Genomic DNA, 20,176 nt, shown 5'->3' on the forward strand with positions numbered 1-20,176 from the left:
AGGTTCTTAGGAAGTGTTTTTTAAAGTTCTGCACATTACAACAGGTTCTATGAATCACATTACGTCAACATAATATGGTAGTCGTCCCCCCCACTCCCACCGTCAACAAAGCTGCAAGACATTTTGTTTCTGCACGGCTTGTTTTATAATAAAGCAGATGGCGCACCATGAATAAGACAAAGACATGAGTTTGATCAAATACATGAACTGCATCTTAAACCAGGCTGTGGAGGAAAACAAAAACCTGCAACAATCGGCTGTCACAGTTTCCCAGGTGACATTCTTCACCTCATTCAACATCAATGTAAACTTCACATCCACACTGGAAGAGACAGAGGAAAGGAAGACGTTCAGTCTCTGAAATGTAATGACACTTAAAAAATGATTCAAAAATATGAGTCATCTCCAGAAGAGATCAGCCGCAAAACAATAAATTAAACTATTAGTTAATTTACAAAATCATTCTCTGCAGCAGTTTTCCTAATTTTGATGAAGTCAATTGAAAACTCTTTGGTTGCGGGTTTTTCGGTGCGAGGATTTTCTGCTTTTCCTCTAAAGAGTTTAAAGTTTAGGACGTTGGGTAAAACAAAATAAGTGAAACATAAGAATCACTTAAAATTTTACCTGAAAATGTCCATCTTGAATCTCTTATCAGATTTGACCCATATTAGTCTACTCTAAATTCACAGCCACATCTCAGCTCCGAAGATGGAGTTTCTTCACTGTGAGGAAACTCCATCCTGAGCTAGATGAGATGTGGATCTGAGCTTACAACAAAAACATTAACAAATATATACAGAAATGTATTTGTTCATTTTTTTTGTCAAAGAAATATAAAGTCCCTGCTCTTATGATGGGCATTTTTGACCAATTTAAGATTAAAACAAGAAAAATGCATCGATAGTAATAATAATCTTCGTTGTTGCTCTACTCCAGATTTGATCCTGATATGTGAAGAGTACAACTTCATATTTGAAAATGAAATAACCTGTTTTCTATGAAAAGACAAAAACCAACAATATCTATTCACTTGTATACCCCGTCCATTGTTCTTAGCCTTAAACCTATTGATTCCTACTGAAGATTTAAAAACAGGACACAAGCGTTTCCTAAAACACATGGATACTGGACATTTTAGCAAAGTAGTCCATTTGGGGGGGGGGGACTATTTTCAGCTGTGGATTGATACACATTTCATGTTCCAGTGGATGTTCATGAAAGTGAAGCACTGTGGCTCATTTCATTTATTTAATCATTTATTCATTTGAAACAACAATCAACCTCTAATAAGTGATACTAGACTGTTCATTGTTGGTTTGTGTCATTTCATGGGATTCGCTGACCATGACAAAACAAATATATCACCAGACTTATATTTTGTTGAGTAATACAGAGCAAGTATTTTCCATTCTGCCGGGATTCAGGAGCAGACGACGCCACTGCGTTTCCGTTTCGACCTCAGCTTCTGCGTCACTGGACCAACTGTGTAAAAAGCCTGAGAGGCTCCGGTATCAGTCACTTAAAGTATCATCTGTCAGTCTCCCCCACATCAGCAGAGGCCCAGCAGTGACACCACACTCCAGGATGCATAACAGGGACAGATGACTAATGACAAAACAGATTCGATTTGATGACAAAAATGCTCGATACATGTATTCTCAAGTGCTGTGTTGGCGTTATAATCTGGGTTTCCCATCTGTTTTTACTTTTATGATATAGCGTGTGATCTCCAGATCTGCTGATCCTGGTGAGGGAGAAGGCTGCAAACACAAAACCATTAAGAGTAAAGTCTTTTTCTGTTTCCACGTGGTCAGAATTGTTCTTCCATTAGCCGACACAGGAGCTCTTACACGCACACCCGCATGGTGACTGGGACGAGAAGGACACTTGAGGAGGATATAGTTTAAAAATGAAAGAAATGGGTGACAGAAAAGCAATCATTATCTTTCTTCCCATCAAAGTGCTATTTGTTTTCAAGTTCAAACTGTACAGTATACACATACACATTGTTTGGACATACAGTAGCATGCTGGAAATTCACAGTTAAGTCTGAAAATATTAACTTTTTCTAAAGATGGGTCTTTATTTTCCAATCTATGTAATGAAGGATGCATTTGATCTGAGGAGCGGTTACCAATAAAAAGGGGCATCACATGTCACAGTGGAAATTAAGGTCTGAGTGGAATCATTGGAAGAGACTGGCCTTTGAGAAAGTACTTCTGTCTTAAAATATATATATATATATGTATATATACTGTATATGTGTGTGTTTGTGTGTGTTTACTTGTACACATATCTTTGTGAGGACTACTTTTGAGCTTGACCTTTAGATATTGGGAAAGTGAGGACAATTTGGCCAGTCCTCACTTTATGACCCAGTAGGTTAAGACTTCTTCTTAGGGTTAGAATTAGCTTCAGGTTAGTGTAGGGGTTAGGATCAGGGTTAGGGGGAGGGGTTAGGGAATGCATTATGCCAATGAATGTCCTCAATAAGATAGAAGTACAAAGTTGTGTGTGTCTGTCTGTGTGTGTGGTAATGCGTCAGTTTTCAGACCATATTTAATTTAATGAATCGTCCCAATGTAAAGGAAAATGATAATGACCCAGTATCTAACACATGATGTTTGAGTTGCTGTCCACTTTGTTTTCAGTCTGTGGTCAACACAATGGATCTGATATAAAGTTGATGAGGAAGATGGCGGTGTTGGCAGGTTATATGGGACTGAAGCCAGGTGAGGACGTGCGGGACACGGTCAGCACGCGCTGCGATCCTCCCTGGCTGAGTTTCTCTGCAGTGCGCAGGCCGCCGTAGAGCCTCTCCTCCACTGATTCTGCCAGCTTGTCAGACAGACTGCCTTCCTCCTGCAGGGAGACCTCCAACAGGATAGCTTGACTACCGTTGTTGTTCCTGTTGTCGCATCTTGGATCCATGTAGCTTGTTTGTGCAGTCCCAGTACTCAAAGACTGGCTGCCTGTGCTTTCCGAGTCCTTGTTTGCGGTGACCTGGCAGCCGTTGCCTTCTCCAGCCGACCCTGCGCAAGTAGAGCTGCTCCTTTTTGCATCTGTGCCTTCAGATGTTTTGTTGGCTGCAACTCCATCACTCGATGGATCTTTGTTCTCCCCACTCTCGATGGCTGCCTCCTCGCAATCTCCAACCTCGCTGGCTTCTTCGTCGGCAGCACTTGCGATGCGTGAGAGTGTGCTGTGATATCTGGTGTCCAGAGGGTATCCGGCGCTGTCACCCCTTCTCAGCGGAGTAAACCTCTGCCTCTCTAAAGAAGGGGAGTACCTACCCCCGGTGCATGACCCTGGGTCGCTGTATTGCTTGTGTCTCTGCCACTGTTTCCGAAGGTGAACTCTGGAGCGGTGCCTGGAACGCGGCGGAGATTCCTGCTGGTCGAACCGGGGGTCGTGTCGCAGGAACTCATTGAAAAGTGCATCCGTCTTCTCGTCAATGCTGTAGTCGCGGCGGCGGAGGCGAGGTCTGTGAGGACTAGGGGGCGGTGGGATTTGCTTCATCAGGGGAGTTATGAGCTGTGATTGTGACACTGGAGGTTTCTGAGGATGAAGGGATTTCAGAAGTTGATATGGTTCTTGAAGGGTAAGAGACTGGCTGCAGGTGTGAGCTCTCTCCTTTAGTTTCTCTGTGCCATCGGCCATCTCGTCCTCCAGCTCCTCCTGAAACAGTTTGGACTCGATGCTCTCGCACACTGAACCTTTTCTTCCAGAGTTGGTGAAGAACAACCTTCTCTCCGATGCTGTCTTTCCTCTCTGGGATCCTGGAGTCCCAAAAAGCCGCATCTCCTCAGGGGCCCTGGATGGTGCTTCAATAGAGGCGTAGCCACTGTCCATCTGAAGGAGCTTCCTGTTACCCGCCTCCCCCTCTCCTCCAGCTCCACTTCCCATCTCACTGTCGCCCCCTGACGCTCCTCTGATTCCTCCCTCCATGACCTCTCCCTCCCCTTCTCCGTCAGGGTCATCATCCAGATCCTGGGACAAGTAGCTGTCCAGGCCGGAGCGAGCTCCCGCACCACCAAAGGATGAGACGCTATCGGCATCACTGCGGATGGACTCCCGATCTGTGCTGCTCTGGTCCGAGGAGGCGTATTGCTCTAGGGAGGCCCGCAAGCTCCAAATGTCTCTGTACAGCGAGGGAGGGGCCTCCAAGCTCTCCTGGCGAATCATGAAGGAAAGAGACGACCCGGAGTCATCCCTTCGCCGGGCCTCAGCTCCCCACACCACGTCTTCTCCGTCGTCTACGTCCGCCTCATTCTTTCTCCTCACATCTGCTGCCACGCCCTCTGTCTTTGCACCATTCGTTTTCTTCAACATGTCTTCAAACCTGTCGGCAGATTCTTGTTGAGCCCCAAAAAAGTCGTCATACTCCTTCGATTCCAGCTTGACTCCCACGGCTTCTGTTCTTACAACCGCACCTAGTTTTGTTTCAGTTTCCACTCCTGTCCCGTTGGTTGTGGCCTCGTCATGTCTCTTAGCATGACAGTCGTCTGCTTGCAAACAGGTTTCCTCTCTCCTGGTGCTGCTGCCTCTACCTACCTCCAGCATGGCCTCCAGGTTTAGCCTGCACAAATGGAAAACAGTCAGTTAATCAGTAGTTCTGAGAATTGTTATGGTGCTGGTCATGGTACGATGGGAGGGGATGTACCTGCTGAGGAAGACTGAAGAGGGGGGTGTAGTAGTGTGGTGAGACAGAGACTCTGCAGAGAGGGACTGGAGCTCGCTGGTCTGGACGGGAGTGTGTGGAAAGGATTCCATGACCTCATCTTGGAGAGATATAGACTCATCTTCGGTGTGATCGGTGGTTTCACTGGCTGCTCTCTGTCTCTGGACGGGCCTTCTCTTGGGCGAACCTAATTCCCATGAAAACAGAGCTGTGAACTTAATTCTATTCGCCTTCTCATCAACTCACATGCTCCACTTTTACAAAGCTTACCCACAAATCAAATTGTACTCGGGCATTCATAACATTTATCCAAACCTTTGGCATCCAGACTGGCAGCGCGGTGGCTGCTGTCGAACTTCCATCTCCTGAAGAAAGGCCCCGCCCCCTCCAGACTAGCGTGGCGCCGCAGTTTAGAGAAGAAATGTAGAACTGAAGTCTGGCCCTGAGCTTGAATCAGCTCTCCTCTCATACTCCCTTCGCTCTCAGCCTCTACCCTGTCGCCGATAGCCTCCATCTGACAGGAGAGATGAAAAGAGAGGAGGATGGAGGGAGGTGATGAGACATTAAGGAGAGGTTGAGGCAGATAAGCTGAGATGAATCGTGACGGGCAGAGGGAAGGACCTCAGGGGACAGCAGTTTGTCTTGTCACTCATCTGCAGTGGTGACTGATGCCACAGTGCATCACTGGGTTCGAGCTCTTCACAGCTGTGTGTATGTGTGTGTGTTAGTTATATGTGTTGATCAATCCACTGTGAAGAACCTTTCTTTGCAAAGCTGAATTTGCGTTAACTAATCTGTCATTGTAACAGTAGAAAGCAATTATTGTTCATGGAATGTCCATCATCCATCCATCCATCATCCATCATCTATCATCCATCATCCATCTATCCATTTACCCATTTACTCTACAGCTATAGGTTTGCGGGGCGGGAGCTGGAACTAATCCCAGCTGACATTGGGCGAGAGGCCGGATACACCCGAGACAAGATGCCATCATATCACAGGGCCAACATACAGTGCACAACCATTCACACATATGGAAAATGTATCAATCTGACCCATATCTGCAAGTCTCTGGACTGTGGGAGGAGGTACCTGGAGGAAACCCACACAGACATGGGGAGAACGTAGAAACTTCGCACAGAAAGACCCTGGCCAAACTGGGACTCGAGGCCAAAAATCCAGGAAATATTGCAGAAGTGGTATTATGAGGACGTCCGATAAAGGTAAAGCATCCCAAAGGTGTTATGGTTCATCATGGGGGGAACATGAATCCCCAACAACTTTTCCTGCAATTAATTCACTCGTTCTTAAAAGCCCAAATGCAACAATTATCTCAAAACATCACTGCTACAAACTGTGTGGATCATTAAAGTCAATAAGAGTGACTGCACAGGAACCATGAATGTCTGTAGTGAGGTTTCATGGACCTCCATTGGGTAGATTACATTATTTAAGTCTTAACCAAAGTGCTTGACTGACTGACGTAACCTTTAATGAAGCTGTGCCAATTGGATGTCTAGATTTAGTGATCTCTATTGTTTAATGCCCATTTCAAAATTCTCAAAACAAAGTGGACAATGTTGAAACTCACTGTCTGGGACCGTGTGTGCTGTGGTTTCATGGCCGATGAGGTCTGCCTGAGCCCCTGCTCCAGGACGATGGAGTGGTGAGGGTCTCCTGGCAGCCCTCCACTCAGGCTCTGTCTCAGCCAGTCGGGGACTCTTCTCTCAGCAGGCTGCAGACAGAAATACACACACGACACAAATGAGAAAACCAACCTGATTCGTTGTCTTTGTTACTGTTAATTATAAAGTCAAATTATAAAGCAGCCGCCTTGATTCAACCAGACAGAATCGTTTTACCTGGTAGATGGTGAGGGGCAGTTTCTGAGCTGCGGTCTCACTGATGTTGACCGTGCTGCTGTCCGCTGAGTCACACTCCATGATGGTGAGGATCTTTAGGTCACACGGGGCCGGCGGCAGGTGAAGGTGGGTCAGTCGGGCCTTTTTCAGGTGGTGGAAGTCTCCCTCAGTGAGAGTGTACCTGAAGAGGAGGAGAACTCATGAATCCTCAGCCGTTTTTTATCAAATAAGCTGTAAAACTGGATATTAGCCCAGATGATTTGTACCTGCGTCCTTTTTCCTGTGTCGTCTTCTCCTGTTCGTAAAGAGCAGACTCATTGAAGGAGACTCTGCGACCAGTCGACCCAGTGGAGACGAATCGCTCTGACTCTCCCTCATGGCAGCTGGAAGCTGAGAGAGCATCTGATTCATCCAGACGAATGGTGATCTCTGAGTGACAAACAAGGCAAGGACGACAGGAATAATAGTTAGTGACGTCAGTGAACCAGACCACATGCAGAGAACAAACTTTTTTTTAAAAAACAGCTCTGACCTTGGGTGGGCTGAGAATCCTCAGCATAAGTGGTGTTTGTCTTCTCAGGGTCATCGCTGGCTCTGAAAGACGAACATCAGTTTTACTCTTTGTGCTCTCTCAGTAGACATCACAGCCTTCGGTCTCACATCTGCTTTGATCTACTGCTGCCATAATCATGTTGCCTCCTGTAATCCCTCCCCTGTGTTTGCAGACGAACCGGGCCAGTCCCACGCACTGTGCTGCTCAGCAGGCAGCGGCACCCACCTGGAGTAGCGCCGTCCGCCCATGCAGCAGTGGTGACAGAAGAGGAGCAGCAGGGAGAGCAGGACCAGCGTCCCCCCGGCAAAAACACTCAGCAGCACCAGCAGCAGCACATAGTTCTCCACCTGGCCTGCTGACACAGGCACCTCCTGAGGGGGGGGCAACCAGGAGAAGAGGTTAGGATCCTGGAAAGTGCAATTTACAGAACTGGTATATTAGCTATTAACTTATAGATTCATTGCTGCCAACATTACAGGCACAGTGAAATGTGAAAAACACACTGAATAGCATTGGAATTAGACCACAATTCCTTTTAAAGATTTTTTGATTAAGCTTCTCGGCTGTAAAAAGATGACACCACACTGTATATGAATTTAATGGTTTAATTGCGTAACATTTAACAGCAGCAGATATGTACACCGGAATCTGTCCCACTCGAATCTCATCATTTCATAGTTTTTGTCCCACGAGAGCAGAAGATACAAGAAACACTTTTAACTTGGAGTGACTCACTTATCCCTTCAATACCAAAAGGCATTATACAACAGAAACGTTGATAAATTGAAAATCGCCATTCGTTCAACCCCCCACCTGCCCACCAACTCAAGAGATTAAAGTTCGTAAAAAAAAAAATCCAAATCCACATCCTAACAATGGCTTGAAAAGACCCTTTGAATGTGTGTTTTCATTTTTTCTCTGGCTTGATAAAATACACATCATCCATCACCTAAATAGAAAAAGGGTGATGGAGGGTGTTGATTCACTTCAGGGATCAAACAGCTCACGTGGAGCACAGGATTTGTTTGGTAAGAGAACACAGGATTTGTTTGATGTTAAACCAAAGAGGGCGCAGACTGGGTCAGGGTCAAAGTGGACACCTCGCTAAAGTGATACTTATTTAGAAAATGGAAAGATTCAGAGAGACAAAACATGTACATCTGGTGTGCTGCCACACCTCGGCATGAAATACCAGCTCACTGTTTGGACAAACCTTTAATCTCATCTTTTAATGAGCTGCCTCACATTGACAAAATATCTTAGTATCACATTTAAAAATAATCTGTAGTCTTTCAACATTCCCCCCGTTTGGTATTGTAGCTTTCCAATTTAAATGTATGGAGGTGAATTTACTTTCAGAGTTTGGAGGCCCATCCTGCAAAAGCACAAACATGTGCCATTAAGTCACTGGTGTACATTGGAATAATCCGTCCAGTATATTTGCTTCAGACACAGAGAGCTCAGGTCATTGCTTCCATCAGAATGAAGGTTTTACCTTCTTAAACACTAACAGGCACATGCGGTATGTTAATCTGTGGCTTTTCAAACTAAATGTAATTCAATCACATGCTTTTGAATTTGTGTGTTTAAAGCTTTTAATCATTACTATGTTTATGCTGTATTCATAACTCTTTTAGTGAGAGGGGGGAAATCCAAAAGTCCATTTCCCAACTAACCAAGCCTTAAAACCACAACACACACACACACACATACACACCACCCTAACTCCCCTCGCTGACAAGAATACAATTTCAAAACCACACACAGTATTTAAAATAAATATCTGTGTCACTGCAAGTATCATTATCAGTCAAACCCTGCTACTCACACTTCCCTGTTAATGTTTGAGCTGTTCAACCTCAAATACATTTCCATTACCTGTATTCAGAAAGCAGAGCCGTGGCTCATAAATCGTTCTTTTAATAGAACCATAAGTCGGAAGCTTACATATCTGTTTTCATGTTTGGTTGTTAGTTGGGCTGGGACAGAAATTGATTCTTCTCTCTTTGAGCTACGTAGCAATGAGTCACTATGTCGCATTACGCTGTCAGCTCAGGAGTGGAATTAACACTGATAGACTCTCTTAAGCCCTTTCCTCTTCACAGTGATTCTTATCCACACTAACTCGTACACATCCTGCCTACACACACACACACACACACACACACACACACACACACACACACACACACACACACACACACACACACACACACACACACACACACACACACACACACACACACACACACACACACACACACACACACAAATACAGATAAGACAACTGCTCTCCTCTCTACTCCCTCTGATTAATACTCTCAGTCTTGGCTGAGTGAGCCTGGGGATGCTAATCGAAACGTCAGCGAGACCCTTAATTCAATTTCCCAGCTCTTCTCAATGAGGGGGAAATGAGTCCTCCGCCAGCTAAAAATGGAAATCGGAGGAGGATGCAGACGCCCATGAGCAATCCCCACACTTTTCTGGCTCTTCTTCTGATGTCAGTTTCAAAAGAGAGTGGAAATAATTGGGCTATTTTCACCTCCACAAAAGGAATATTCATTTATTGCTACACTTAGCATTATAAATGTGAAAGGTTGTCATTATGCACTGCTTTGCAGGAAACCACGGAGTGGAGGAGCTCCTCGTGTAGCACAGGCCAACCTTTGAATTATGTTGAATTATGTTGACTTTAACAGGAACAGCTGAAAAAAACCCAAGTCTGCAGCTGATGGAAGATCCACACACTGCAACTAATCTGCCCACTTTTTTTTCCAGTTGATCATTGATCATGCCTGTGTGTGTGTGTGAATCTGCAAAAGCAGCTGATTTTATGGTGACTGCTCTCACGGTAAAGGTGCTTCCATGAGACACAGCATCAATTAATGTGTTTCAGCTTCAAGTCGCCACCCGGAGGAGACGACGAAGCTGCTGAATAGAAGAAGCTGTAGTTTCCTGCTGATAAACTCACAGGATTGTGAGGATTATGTGCATGAGAGTGAATTAAAACCCTTTTTCATTCAACCTCAAACCGGCTTCAGGCCAGAACATGTTAAACTAACCACAGTGTCACATACACAAAGAATATTTTTACATTCGATGCTGTGGTGGCCTATATTCAGATGAAGCCTATGGGGAGATTCAGTATAATACGTTTAAAGCTGCACATACAGTGTGTGTGTGTGTGTGTGTGTGTGTGTGTGTGTGTGTGTGTGTGTGTGTGTGTGTGTGTGTGTGTGTGTGTGTGTGTGTGTGTGTGTGTGTGTGTGTGTGTGTGTGTGTGTGTGTGTGTGTGTGTTTGAGAGAGACTCACAGCTCCATCACAGTCTAGTGGCGACACACACACCTTGATACTCACAGTTACATGCACACACACACACACACACACACAGAATTTGTCAGAGCGTCTGTAGCTTAATGAAATCTGCTGTTTTTACAAGCTCAGCCAAACAGGAGGAACAACACCATCAATCAGCTGCAGCAGTGGACGGCTCTGGCCAGTCTTCAGGCCATGTTTCTAACACACTCAGTGCGGAGGCAAGCGACAGTCAATTCTCCCTGTGCACAGACAGCTTTAACTGTCAGATAATCACTGCTGCTGGATCAGATGTCCCCACTGTCCTCCTGAGGCGGACACAAAGACAAGCAGCACACGCAGTCGTCCTCCACTGCTGCTACACCTCAGACCTGCTGCTCTTTTTTTTTTAATACCATTGGTTGCTACATCATTTTCTCTCATTTTCATTACACAGACCAAAACATCTACACCCTTACAAAATTTAATAAGCAAACAAAAGCATAAATAGAGAAGTAGATTTATAACTACACTATACATGGTGGGATTCAGGGATGTTAAGGTGCCTAATGATTGGGCCCCAGGTGCTCTCAATTGTTTCATGACAACCTTGCGTGTTGCTTCGAAGCCTCTCGAGGTGTTTCCCTGAAACTAGTTCCATTAACCGTCTGGAGGAACAAGGAGCGCTGGTAGCTTTCCATTCACTGAGTATTATTCTCTTTACAATTAACAAACATAAGTGTCTGCTGTACAGTATGTGGAAGAGAAGCTACTGAGCAGCCAAACAGGGCCACCGGGGCATCAGGTTCAATCTGTAGATCATACATTTTAGAATACCAATTAAAAATATCCTGCCAGAAGGGGACAATCTTAGGGCAAAGCCAAAAGCTGTGGCCTCGAGCACCTTCTGAAGATTTACATCTGTCACAAATATTGGATAAAATAGGATACATTGTATGATTTTTTTCTTTAACCTGGCAATATTTGAACCTCCTCTAAATCCCCTACACTCCACACCAAGATTTTATATTTTCTGATGAAATAATCGACTTATTAGCAGAAAGTGACACACATTTTGAGACAATATGTTTAGAATGAGGATGTTGTTTTACGAAAGCATAAAAACAGGGTTCCTTTGTTGGGTTTTCGAAATTATTTATAACAAAATGACTAGCTTGTAAGTAACAGAAAAAGTGAGCTTGGGGAAGGGAGAAGGTTTCTGGCTATTTATAGAATGCAAAATGATTATATTTATCTGCCAGTGTGCGATAGTAGTCAGTCCTTTATACTTCCTGTAAATACAGGCCTGATCGGATTGAGATGGAATAAAATTATAATTCAAACGAGTGGGAGAATATAACAAAAGTGCAGGACCTTGAAGCACCATTTAATCTTTTTTTTTTTAATTTAAGTGAATTTTTTGCAGAGCACAATTACCCTCAACTAGATGCATTGGATAATCCCCAGTGGAAAACAGGAGAGCTGAACGAGAGCGTTTTTTTTTCTGCGGTCGATTCCAATTGCAACCACTTGGGTGTGTCAGGGAGCTCATTTGACTGTGGAAACTGATCTTGCCAATAAATAAGAGCTCTTGCATTCGCTGCCAAACAGTAATGGTGGAACACTTGACGCTTCTTTGGCTTGTTGCTGCATTGGTTGAACTTGAATCTTAAAGTGTTGGTGTCGGACCCAGCAGTATACTCACTGTGGAGTTCTCAGTCAGACTTGTCAGAAGAGGCAAATCATTGCTCATGGTCCAGGTCAGCGTGAGTGAACCCTGCAGAGGAATGAGAAAGTGAAGGAGGTCAGACACAGCTGCTCTTTCTATAGGAAATACCATTACAACAGCGTGAGGGAAGATTTGACATTTTTAGGAATAAGCTTGGTGATATTAAAATGTTTTATCCCATGAAAAGACTCAAACCACAAGTGAATCAATCCACTTACATAAATTGTCTGTGTAGTAAAATCCTTATAGATGTTTTCCTCTGTATGTTAGAGCTCTATTATTCTTTAAAAAAAACAATAAAACACATCAGTGAGCTATGCTGCTGCACTGACATTTTCTTTCATTACGATGAACGTGGGAACTGTAGTTTATTTTCAATCTTTCCTGCACTGTGCACACATCATCCTGCTGCTGTTGAGTACTCATGAGAGCACAGAATGTATATTCATCCACAGCTGAAAATAGTCCCCAACAAATGCAGTGTTTAATGTTTGCTAAAAATATGAATACAGATATTTACCGTTCATAGGAACCAGATAAGCATTATCAGTTATTACTTGACAGATCATGTTCTACAATTTCTGCAACCTTTTTCACAGAGTTTCTTTGTGACCTGCCTCTGTAGGAAAAGCACAGTAATAATCAAATGAATTACAGGGACCCCTGAATAAAAAGAGCCATTGTTAATGCACCTGGTTCTTTCCTAATGGGGCAGCATCTGCTGTGAAAAAGACTGTTTCAGACAAGGTTATGAAACTGTTTTTCAGGCGATTTTTTATTCTGATAATCTTTAAAAGTCACCACGCCTGAATCTCACTATTTAGCAGATAAAAAAATCTGTATAAAGGGTTTTGATTCAACAATCCCAAGCAAAGATCATCCTGATGACACAGGTTTATTTTCTACCTCCAGAGCCACAGAGAACATCACTCAACAGCCTGAACACAACTCCTCATGTGGAAAGTTGACGTAATGCCCCTTAAACATACCAAACTGACGTAAACCCAACTGCTCTCTGGTCTGAACGCTGGGAAATAAAACCCAATGTGATTAGAAATAATCTGACATCTCCTGAAGATGAACTAATACAGTGTGATAACCAAGAATCCCTTTCAATGACATCTCATCTCGATAGACTTCAGACAGATGAGTGTACTAACTGACGGACAGAGGAGCTGACAGTACATGATTATTTACACAGTGTGCGGCTTGTGTAACATCAGTCCATGAATGCTTTCCTCACACACACTGCCAACGCTGCACACATTCCCTCACCATGTGAGAGTCCTGTTTTATGTAATGTCTCACACATACCAGCAGCTCAAGGTAAATGTGATGTGGACAAAGCTCTGAGCAGAGAGAACGCTCCGACAATAGAGAACAACACACACCCAGACACAGAGAGACACACACAGAGACACACACACACCACATACATATCCTTGTTCTATTCAATTATCTTGGGGGATGCTTCACACATGGTCAGTGTCAGCAGACCATTAAGTCTGTGTGTGTGTGTGTGTGTGTGTGTGTGTCTGTGTGTGTGTGTTTGTGTGTTTCTTGATAGTTTCTCTCTCACTTTGACCATGCACTTCCAAACACAAGAGCAAACAGCAGATTAATTTAAAGGTTTCACGGCTGGTGCATTGAAAACACAGACTTTCTATATTTTTTGTTCTTTTTCTTTTGGAATTCATTTCCTGTGTTGTTTTCTGTATTATTATTATTTTTTTACATGACCAGTGCAAATCACATCTGTCTCGTCTTTGCTGATGAAGTAACAGGCAGTTAAAATGGTTTAAAGCTAAATATAAAAATGAAATGACATTATGCATCACAATGTTCATAAAATGCAACGCTAACATTTTCCCTTTTTCCTTTTCTATTTCCTTATATTATAATAACGATCATATTTATTACATAGTCATCCATTCAAGCCATAAATATATTGTTACTTATCTCTAGTGTCTTATTAAGGACATGATGATGATGATGATGATGATGATGATGATGATGATGATGATGATGATGATGATGATGATGATGATGATGATGATGATTATTACTGTATTATTGTTATTATTATTACTATACATTTGTCCTACACTGAAACAATCTGCATGTAATCCAGTTGTAAGTTACAATGAACAGTAGAGACCTTTGGGCTTCAGCATCGTTTAATCTGTGAGTAAACAGTGAAGGTAAAAATGAAAACACTGACCCCGGCTGGTGCAGAAAATATCAATCCAATGCAAGCGCGTGTGTGTGCGTGTGCGTCTGTGTGTTTGAGAGAGAGAAAGAGAAAGCGGAAGAGTGTGCGTGTGCCTGCGCGCGTTTCAGGGTCTAATGACATGCTACACCCTCGCGTCTTCTCTCACCTCATCACACAGACAGACATCCGCCCACTTCATTCATAACATGTGAGGGAGACAGAAACAACTCCAGCAGTGATGAAGTGATGATGAAGAGTGAAGATGAATGGGGGGGGGGGGGCTGCCTATCATCCTGACGTGTGCCTGGATGCTGATGTGCTCCAGATGTGCTGTATCTTACGGTCTATGTTGAAGCAGCTGTTCCCCCCCGCTTTGTGCAGGACTGACTACAGCGACGCGCGGCAGCCGGCGGCGGCGCTCAGCGGCAGCGGCAGCTCCAGCGGCGGCAGCAGCATCTTCGCCTCTTCTCCGCAAACCCTCCGATCAGCGCGGTCCCTCATCTCTGCGTCGTCTGCTCTCAAGTCTGCGGGGAATCAATCACCGTTAGAATCACGCAGGAGGAAGCTTCATGTGCGGGGCATCGCCGCGCGCGCTGCCCCCTGCGTGCGCACTGAACGTGTCTCACGAAAGCAGATGTTTTGCGATCATCTAGAGTCGAGTCGGTTATTCCCACATGTTACATAATGAAACGGCACCACATCGCGCCGCCTGTGAAGTGGTGCTGATGTGAGCCGGGCGGAGGTGGCACTCACCGGGCTGTGGAGTCCGTGTGAAGCGGCGCGCAGGCAGCCTGCCCCGGCTGCATACTTTAATCTGAGCTCCGAATAAAGACTGGAGTTATGAATGAAACCACACGCGATTGGACACACCCACCGCCCGCTCCCGACGCAGCACATGACCTGCACTGGTGATGATGATGAGGATGATGGTGGTGGTGGAGGTGGTGATGTTGGTGATGTACGATGGAGGAGGAACCCCGTCGTCATTCACAGTATTTTGCTCATGAATGGCAGCTGCTGACAGATCGATTGATTGATTCTTTTAGTATTAGAATTCTTATAAGTAGTAGTAGAACCGAAGATCGATTCTAACTCTGCATTTGAATATTTTCTCTTTGCTGTGTTTCAGTGTTTTTCTTGTTACCAGACAAGATGCAAGAAGATAGATTGTTGTCGTGGACGTTTGTAATCTCATCTCTCACCACATGGTGGCATCGTTGCACTATAGTAGTTCTCATGTTGAATATTCTGTACTTAAAATGGAAGCTCCTCATGTCATGTTTTTTGTTTTTTTCAATCCAGGGAAGGTGCAGACCGTCAAGGGCCATGACGAGACTCACAGACGACCCCTCCGGCTCAAAAGAGTTTCACGTCTCTGGAATTTAACAAAGGCATTCAAAAGGAGAAAATGTCACTATGTGTTTTCCAATAAGAGAAAGTTCTCAAGTGTAAATATATATATATACAAATTTAGCATAAAAAACAACAATAGCAGCAAATAACTAAACACAGAAGATATGCATCTTTACAAATAGTGCAAAATGGTGCCAGAATTCTTTTTCTTATCTCATTATCTTTACACATGTGACAGAATTACCAACAGGGGGGCAACTGCCCTGAGCTCCGGAGATAAAGTTGTGTTTCATCAATACATCAAACCTGCAACAGGTAACGTCCCAGTATGAGTTCTGCTTGGTTTATATAGTGCACACTGGGCTTTATGGGAACTTGGAGGTAACAAGGTGGGCGATCTAGAGACATCTATTTAAATCAGGGCAAAATATATTGGTGTGTGAGGAAAGTGTTGATGTAAAGCTTCGTTACCTCCACTTGTGTTTACTAATATTTTATTGCAGAACTTTATTTTATAATTATTTTTGCTTATTTTACATTTCTATTACAAAGTTGCTTATTTGTGTATTTGAGTATTTTCCATTGTAAATCTTGACACTAGTAGTGCTCGCACAATGACAATAAAGTTTGTGACTCTTGAATCTATATTGCATCTATCAGGGGAAGCATGGGTTATAGGGGTTTAAAGAGGAGTCTATACTCAGGATATGAAAAGAGGACAAATGCCTCTTGCCCCAAACTGAAAAGAGGCCCCTGAGGGCAGTTGATTAAGTTAGTGCACAGTTGCGTAGGAGCCACCAGCTCCTTTTAGCCTGATGGCCCCCAAGGTCCATTAAAACACTGTCTATAAAGCACACTAGGCTCTTTTGGGAAACACTTTTATCCTGCATTGTATCTGGTGACCTGCTCATGTACGTAACCAGTCTTTACCAGGAGAACCGAATTACATACTGGTGTATATTCGTGCCAGTTTGCAGAACGTATTAATCCTGTGCATATCTACCAGTTGGCTGGTTTCAACTTGGGGCTGCTGTTGCTCTTTGTAGATATAGTTTGTTTGTTTGGGTTCAGATAAGTCTTAAGTAATTGAGTATGACCAATATGACCTCTGCAGGAGGGTTACTTCAGAGTCTGACTCCTTTTCAATTATATGTCTGTCTTTTTTCGGTCCCCTGAGTCCTTTCTCTCACATCAAGTCATTCCTCCATCAGGCTGGCAAAACTAAATTAGCCCACAAACTCTAATCCAACCTCCTTCTTGCAATCATGCCGTTCGCAGCGTGCTCTTCTGTGTGATGTAGAAAATGAAGGCTTTGCACAAATAGAAAATGCCTTGGCAGCAAAGTGGCAAGAGGTCTAATCTGGAGCTGGATGATAACACGAAGTGGGAGGACGGTGAGGCTGAAGCAGCAAAGTTAGTCAGACGTCTGAAGAACCTGTTCAATGTCTCTGCAGAAAAAAACTTTCCCTCTAAAAAACTTCAGCAAAGCGGCTCAAAGAACAATTGGTTGAGTGATGGGAATAACCACGAAAGTCCAGCAGCTTAAGCTGGGGGAATTGTGACCTACATGTAAACTGGAGTTAACATTTGCTGTAGACAGAGGTGTCACAGTTTATGCGTTTGATTCAGGAACGTGCCTGTGATCCGTGTGACGTGTAAATGTGAACTTTCCTGACTTTTCATGTCTTCTCAGGCAGTGAGAAGACAGGCACGGTGCACCAGAACATTTTTGGGATATTTTGAGCTCTCCTGTGAACTTTCCGCTGCTTAAGAGGGTTTACTTTACTCAAACAGCCTGAGAGATTTCTTTAAACATCTAAAACCTAAACACAGCATGTGACTTGGGACTTGTTTATAGAGTTTACAGGAAAAAAAAGCGTCCCCTCTGTGGGCACACTTCTTAGCAGCTGCTTGCTTTTTACGAATTGAACCAGTAAAACTAAACTCATCTATTAACAAGAATGACACACAGTATAGAGCTTACCTCAGCAAACTCTTAATACCCTTAAATTGACTAAATAGTTTATAGTTTTACTAGTGATAGGTATTAAATACTGTGGTATATACAAACAACTAGTATTTTGGGAATCAGAGCTGTGTTTGAAACAGATGAGTGACGTTAAGACCATAATAAGAAATTCATTCAGTGATTTATTCAGATTATCACCCAAGTTAAGGATATGAGCTAATGCCTTAAAGATCATCAGAGAGCCTTGAGAGCTCTCCTCCGTCTGTGCGTCTGTATTTTCAGACAACCTGAGGCCATTTGATGTTTTCTCAGTCTGTCAGTAAGACGATCCTTGGTGAAATGAGCAGGGCAGATTCCTCACATACAATCTCTGAAATTCCTGGGACTCTGAGGTGTAACATAGCAGCGGATTGAAACATCTGGGAAATGATGCCAAGAGAGGGGGTGGGAGGAATGTAGGGGAGAGCATATACAGAGCCTGTGTGTGTGTGTGTGTGTGTTGCTGACGTCAGAGCTGCGTCTGCGCACGCACTGGAGAGCAGGACATCCTGTGGAATTGTTCTCGGCGAGGCCTGCCTGATAAATGTAAACTAGTGACCTCTCCCTTTCAGTATGACACGCTGCCATAGAAATGCATGGGGGGGACGGTTGAGGGTTGGGGGGGTAGTCTCAGGGAGGGAGGGAGCGAGGGAAAATGGCTCTATGGGACGCAGAGTTCCTTCAGTCACGTAAAAGGAGAAATGACCAAGAGGGGATGAGTGTGGGATTCCTTTTGAATTCCAATGAAGCTGGGCTCTTGGATTTCATCTTCTGTGTGTCCACGTGACAGTATCCTCAGGGATTTACAGAGCATAGATCTATGAAGCGTCTCATACAGGGAATCAGAAAAGGAGAAAAAAAGAATACATGCTTCTCCCACACACTGATTGACAGAAGGGACACAATGATAAGAACACTACATGTTTCATAGATCTATGAAGCGTCTCATACAGACAGAGACGATGATTCTAAAACAAGGGAAGCCGAAAAGGAGAAACAAGAATAAATGCTGTTTTTCCCACACACTGATAGACGGAAAAGACACAATGATAAGATCACTACATGTCTGCATTTAGGAGAGAGTGCAGAGGAGTGAGTGTGGGGGTGAGGGAGGGGAGGAGAGGAAGGTTATATGGGAGAGGAGTGACGCAGGCTGGACAAAGCGGGGGTGTTATGGGTGCAGCTATTTTTAGCAGCAGCGAGGAGACAAATATTAGCTGCATTTCGCTGCCCACTTCCCGAGTTACTTTACTCCAGAGCAGCTCCTCTCCTGTGTGCATCATGTGACAGGTGCAGCCCGAGGCGCCGCTGCCGTCGACACAGGGTGGACACGAATAAAGCAGAGGATGTGGACGTCTGCAGAATACAAATAACACCGTGGTCTGAGCAGTGAGGGTTATCCAGCATCCATATATGTGCATGCGATGGGTGCTTCCCTGTGCATGACGGGACGTGGCTCCGGCACCCATGTGACCTTGAAAAGGAAAAAAACGAAGGAGAAGGGATTGAGAATGTTCTTTAAACACACATGTTTGATCTTAACTGAACAATTTGAAACATATTTCAGAATGATTATATGTTTGGAAGCAAGATGACACAAAAACAGCTGAACAGATTTCCATGTGAAAGGACGGGGCATGACCCAATAAGAACCCATTAAATGTTGTTCCATATCCTTACATTCTTGTGGATTTCTTACAGAATAATTCATGGATCTTGATGAAGAAAATCAGGCATATTTAGGGGACTGATGTCTGTAAGTCTGCCATTTGGTGCAGATCCAAATAAAGATTTATTTATATAGATCCATATATGCTTTGGAGGACAGGTGTGTGAATAAAAGTTTGTTATTTATGTTGCACAAGCTCACATATTTTACTATGATGGCTCATTCTTCATATCCTCTATCCATAACAAATGTCTAAAACAAATTTGTATTTTTATCTATATATTTTAGAAAATAAAGTTATATATATTTTGCCTTTCAACCTGACTTACCTGCATATCTTTTGCCCAGTGTCTATGTCTCCTTGCTAACAAGAAGATCCAGATTATCTGATACTGGTTTTATGATCAGTGAGCTCCGATTTCACAACTCAAGGTGATGCCTTGTTTCACGCCACATAAACAGATGAACTGATGAGTCAGTGATTGATGTTAGTATCATCCGTGTCCTGCAATTTGTTTTGACACATCAACCTGTGTGTCATCAACCAAAAAACCCCTCCAGGGCAACAGGGCAGTAATCACCCTCACAGGAGGTGGAATCCAACTAGATGTGTTTCTCATGATGCCTTGAGTCACAGTCAGTAATCCAGAAATATGAATTATCTTGAAGAAGCTTTCAATAGTGACAATATATTTAAACATTTAAAATCTAACATACAGTCGATCATTTGAAATTAAAGATATTATGAGTAGAAATCATACTATTGATAAGGTAAATCATTTAGATCTACAGATATTTGAAAATCTAGAAA

The 20,176-nt window shown here is 43.6% G+C and overlaps 1 protein-coding gene across 1 annotated transcript; it reads right to left on the bottom strand.

The window, feature by feature from the left end:
- Window positions 1–3: 3 nt before the first annotated feature.
- LOC118117304 (voltage-dependent calcium channel beta subunit-associated regulatory protein) lies at window positions 4–15,272 on the bottom strand. The gene is made up of 11 exons (XM_035169443.2): window positions 15,089–15,272; window positions 14,677–14,859; window positions 12,100–12,171; window positions 7,325–7,470; window positions 7,079–7,140; window positions 6,813–6,975; window positions 6,547–6,727; window positions 6,276–6,419; window positions 4,997–5,195; window positions 4,664–4,868; window positions 4–4,579 (listed from the first exon to the last, which is right to left on the bottom strand). Exons 3-11 carry the CDS (start codon window positions 12,145–12,147, stop codon window positions 2,713–2,715), a joined length of 3,015 nt encoding a protein of 1,004 aa, XP_035025334.2. The 5' UTR covers window positions 12,148–12,171; window positions 14,677–14,859; window positions 15,089–15,272; the 3' UTR covers window positions 4–2,712.
- Window positions 15,273–20,176: the final 4,904 nt, after the last annotated feature.

This window comes from Hippoglossus stenolepis, chromosome 11 (genome assembly GCF_022539355.2).
Source record: "Hippoglossus stenolepis isolate QCI-W04-F060 chromosome 11, HSTE1.2, whole genome shotgun sequence".
NCBI classification, from domain to species: Eukaryota; Metazoa; Chordata; class Actinopteri; order Pleuronectiformes; family Pleuronectidae; genus Hippoglossus; species Hippoglossus stenolepis.

Coding starts and splice junctions, on each gene's coding strand:
- LOC118117304 (XM_035169443.2), bottom strand. CDS start 12,147: ATGAGCAATGATTTGCCTCTTCTGACAAGTCTGACTGAGAACTCCACA. Junction 6,728..6,812: donor ACACAGGAAAAAGGACGCAG/GTACAAATCATC, acceptor CCTCCTCTTCAG/GTACACTCTCACTGAGGGAG. Junction 5,196..6,275: donor AGCACACACGGTCCCAGACA/GTGAGTTTCAAC, acceptor CTCTCCTGTCAG/ATGGAGGCTATCGGCGACAG.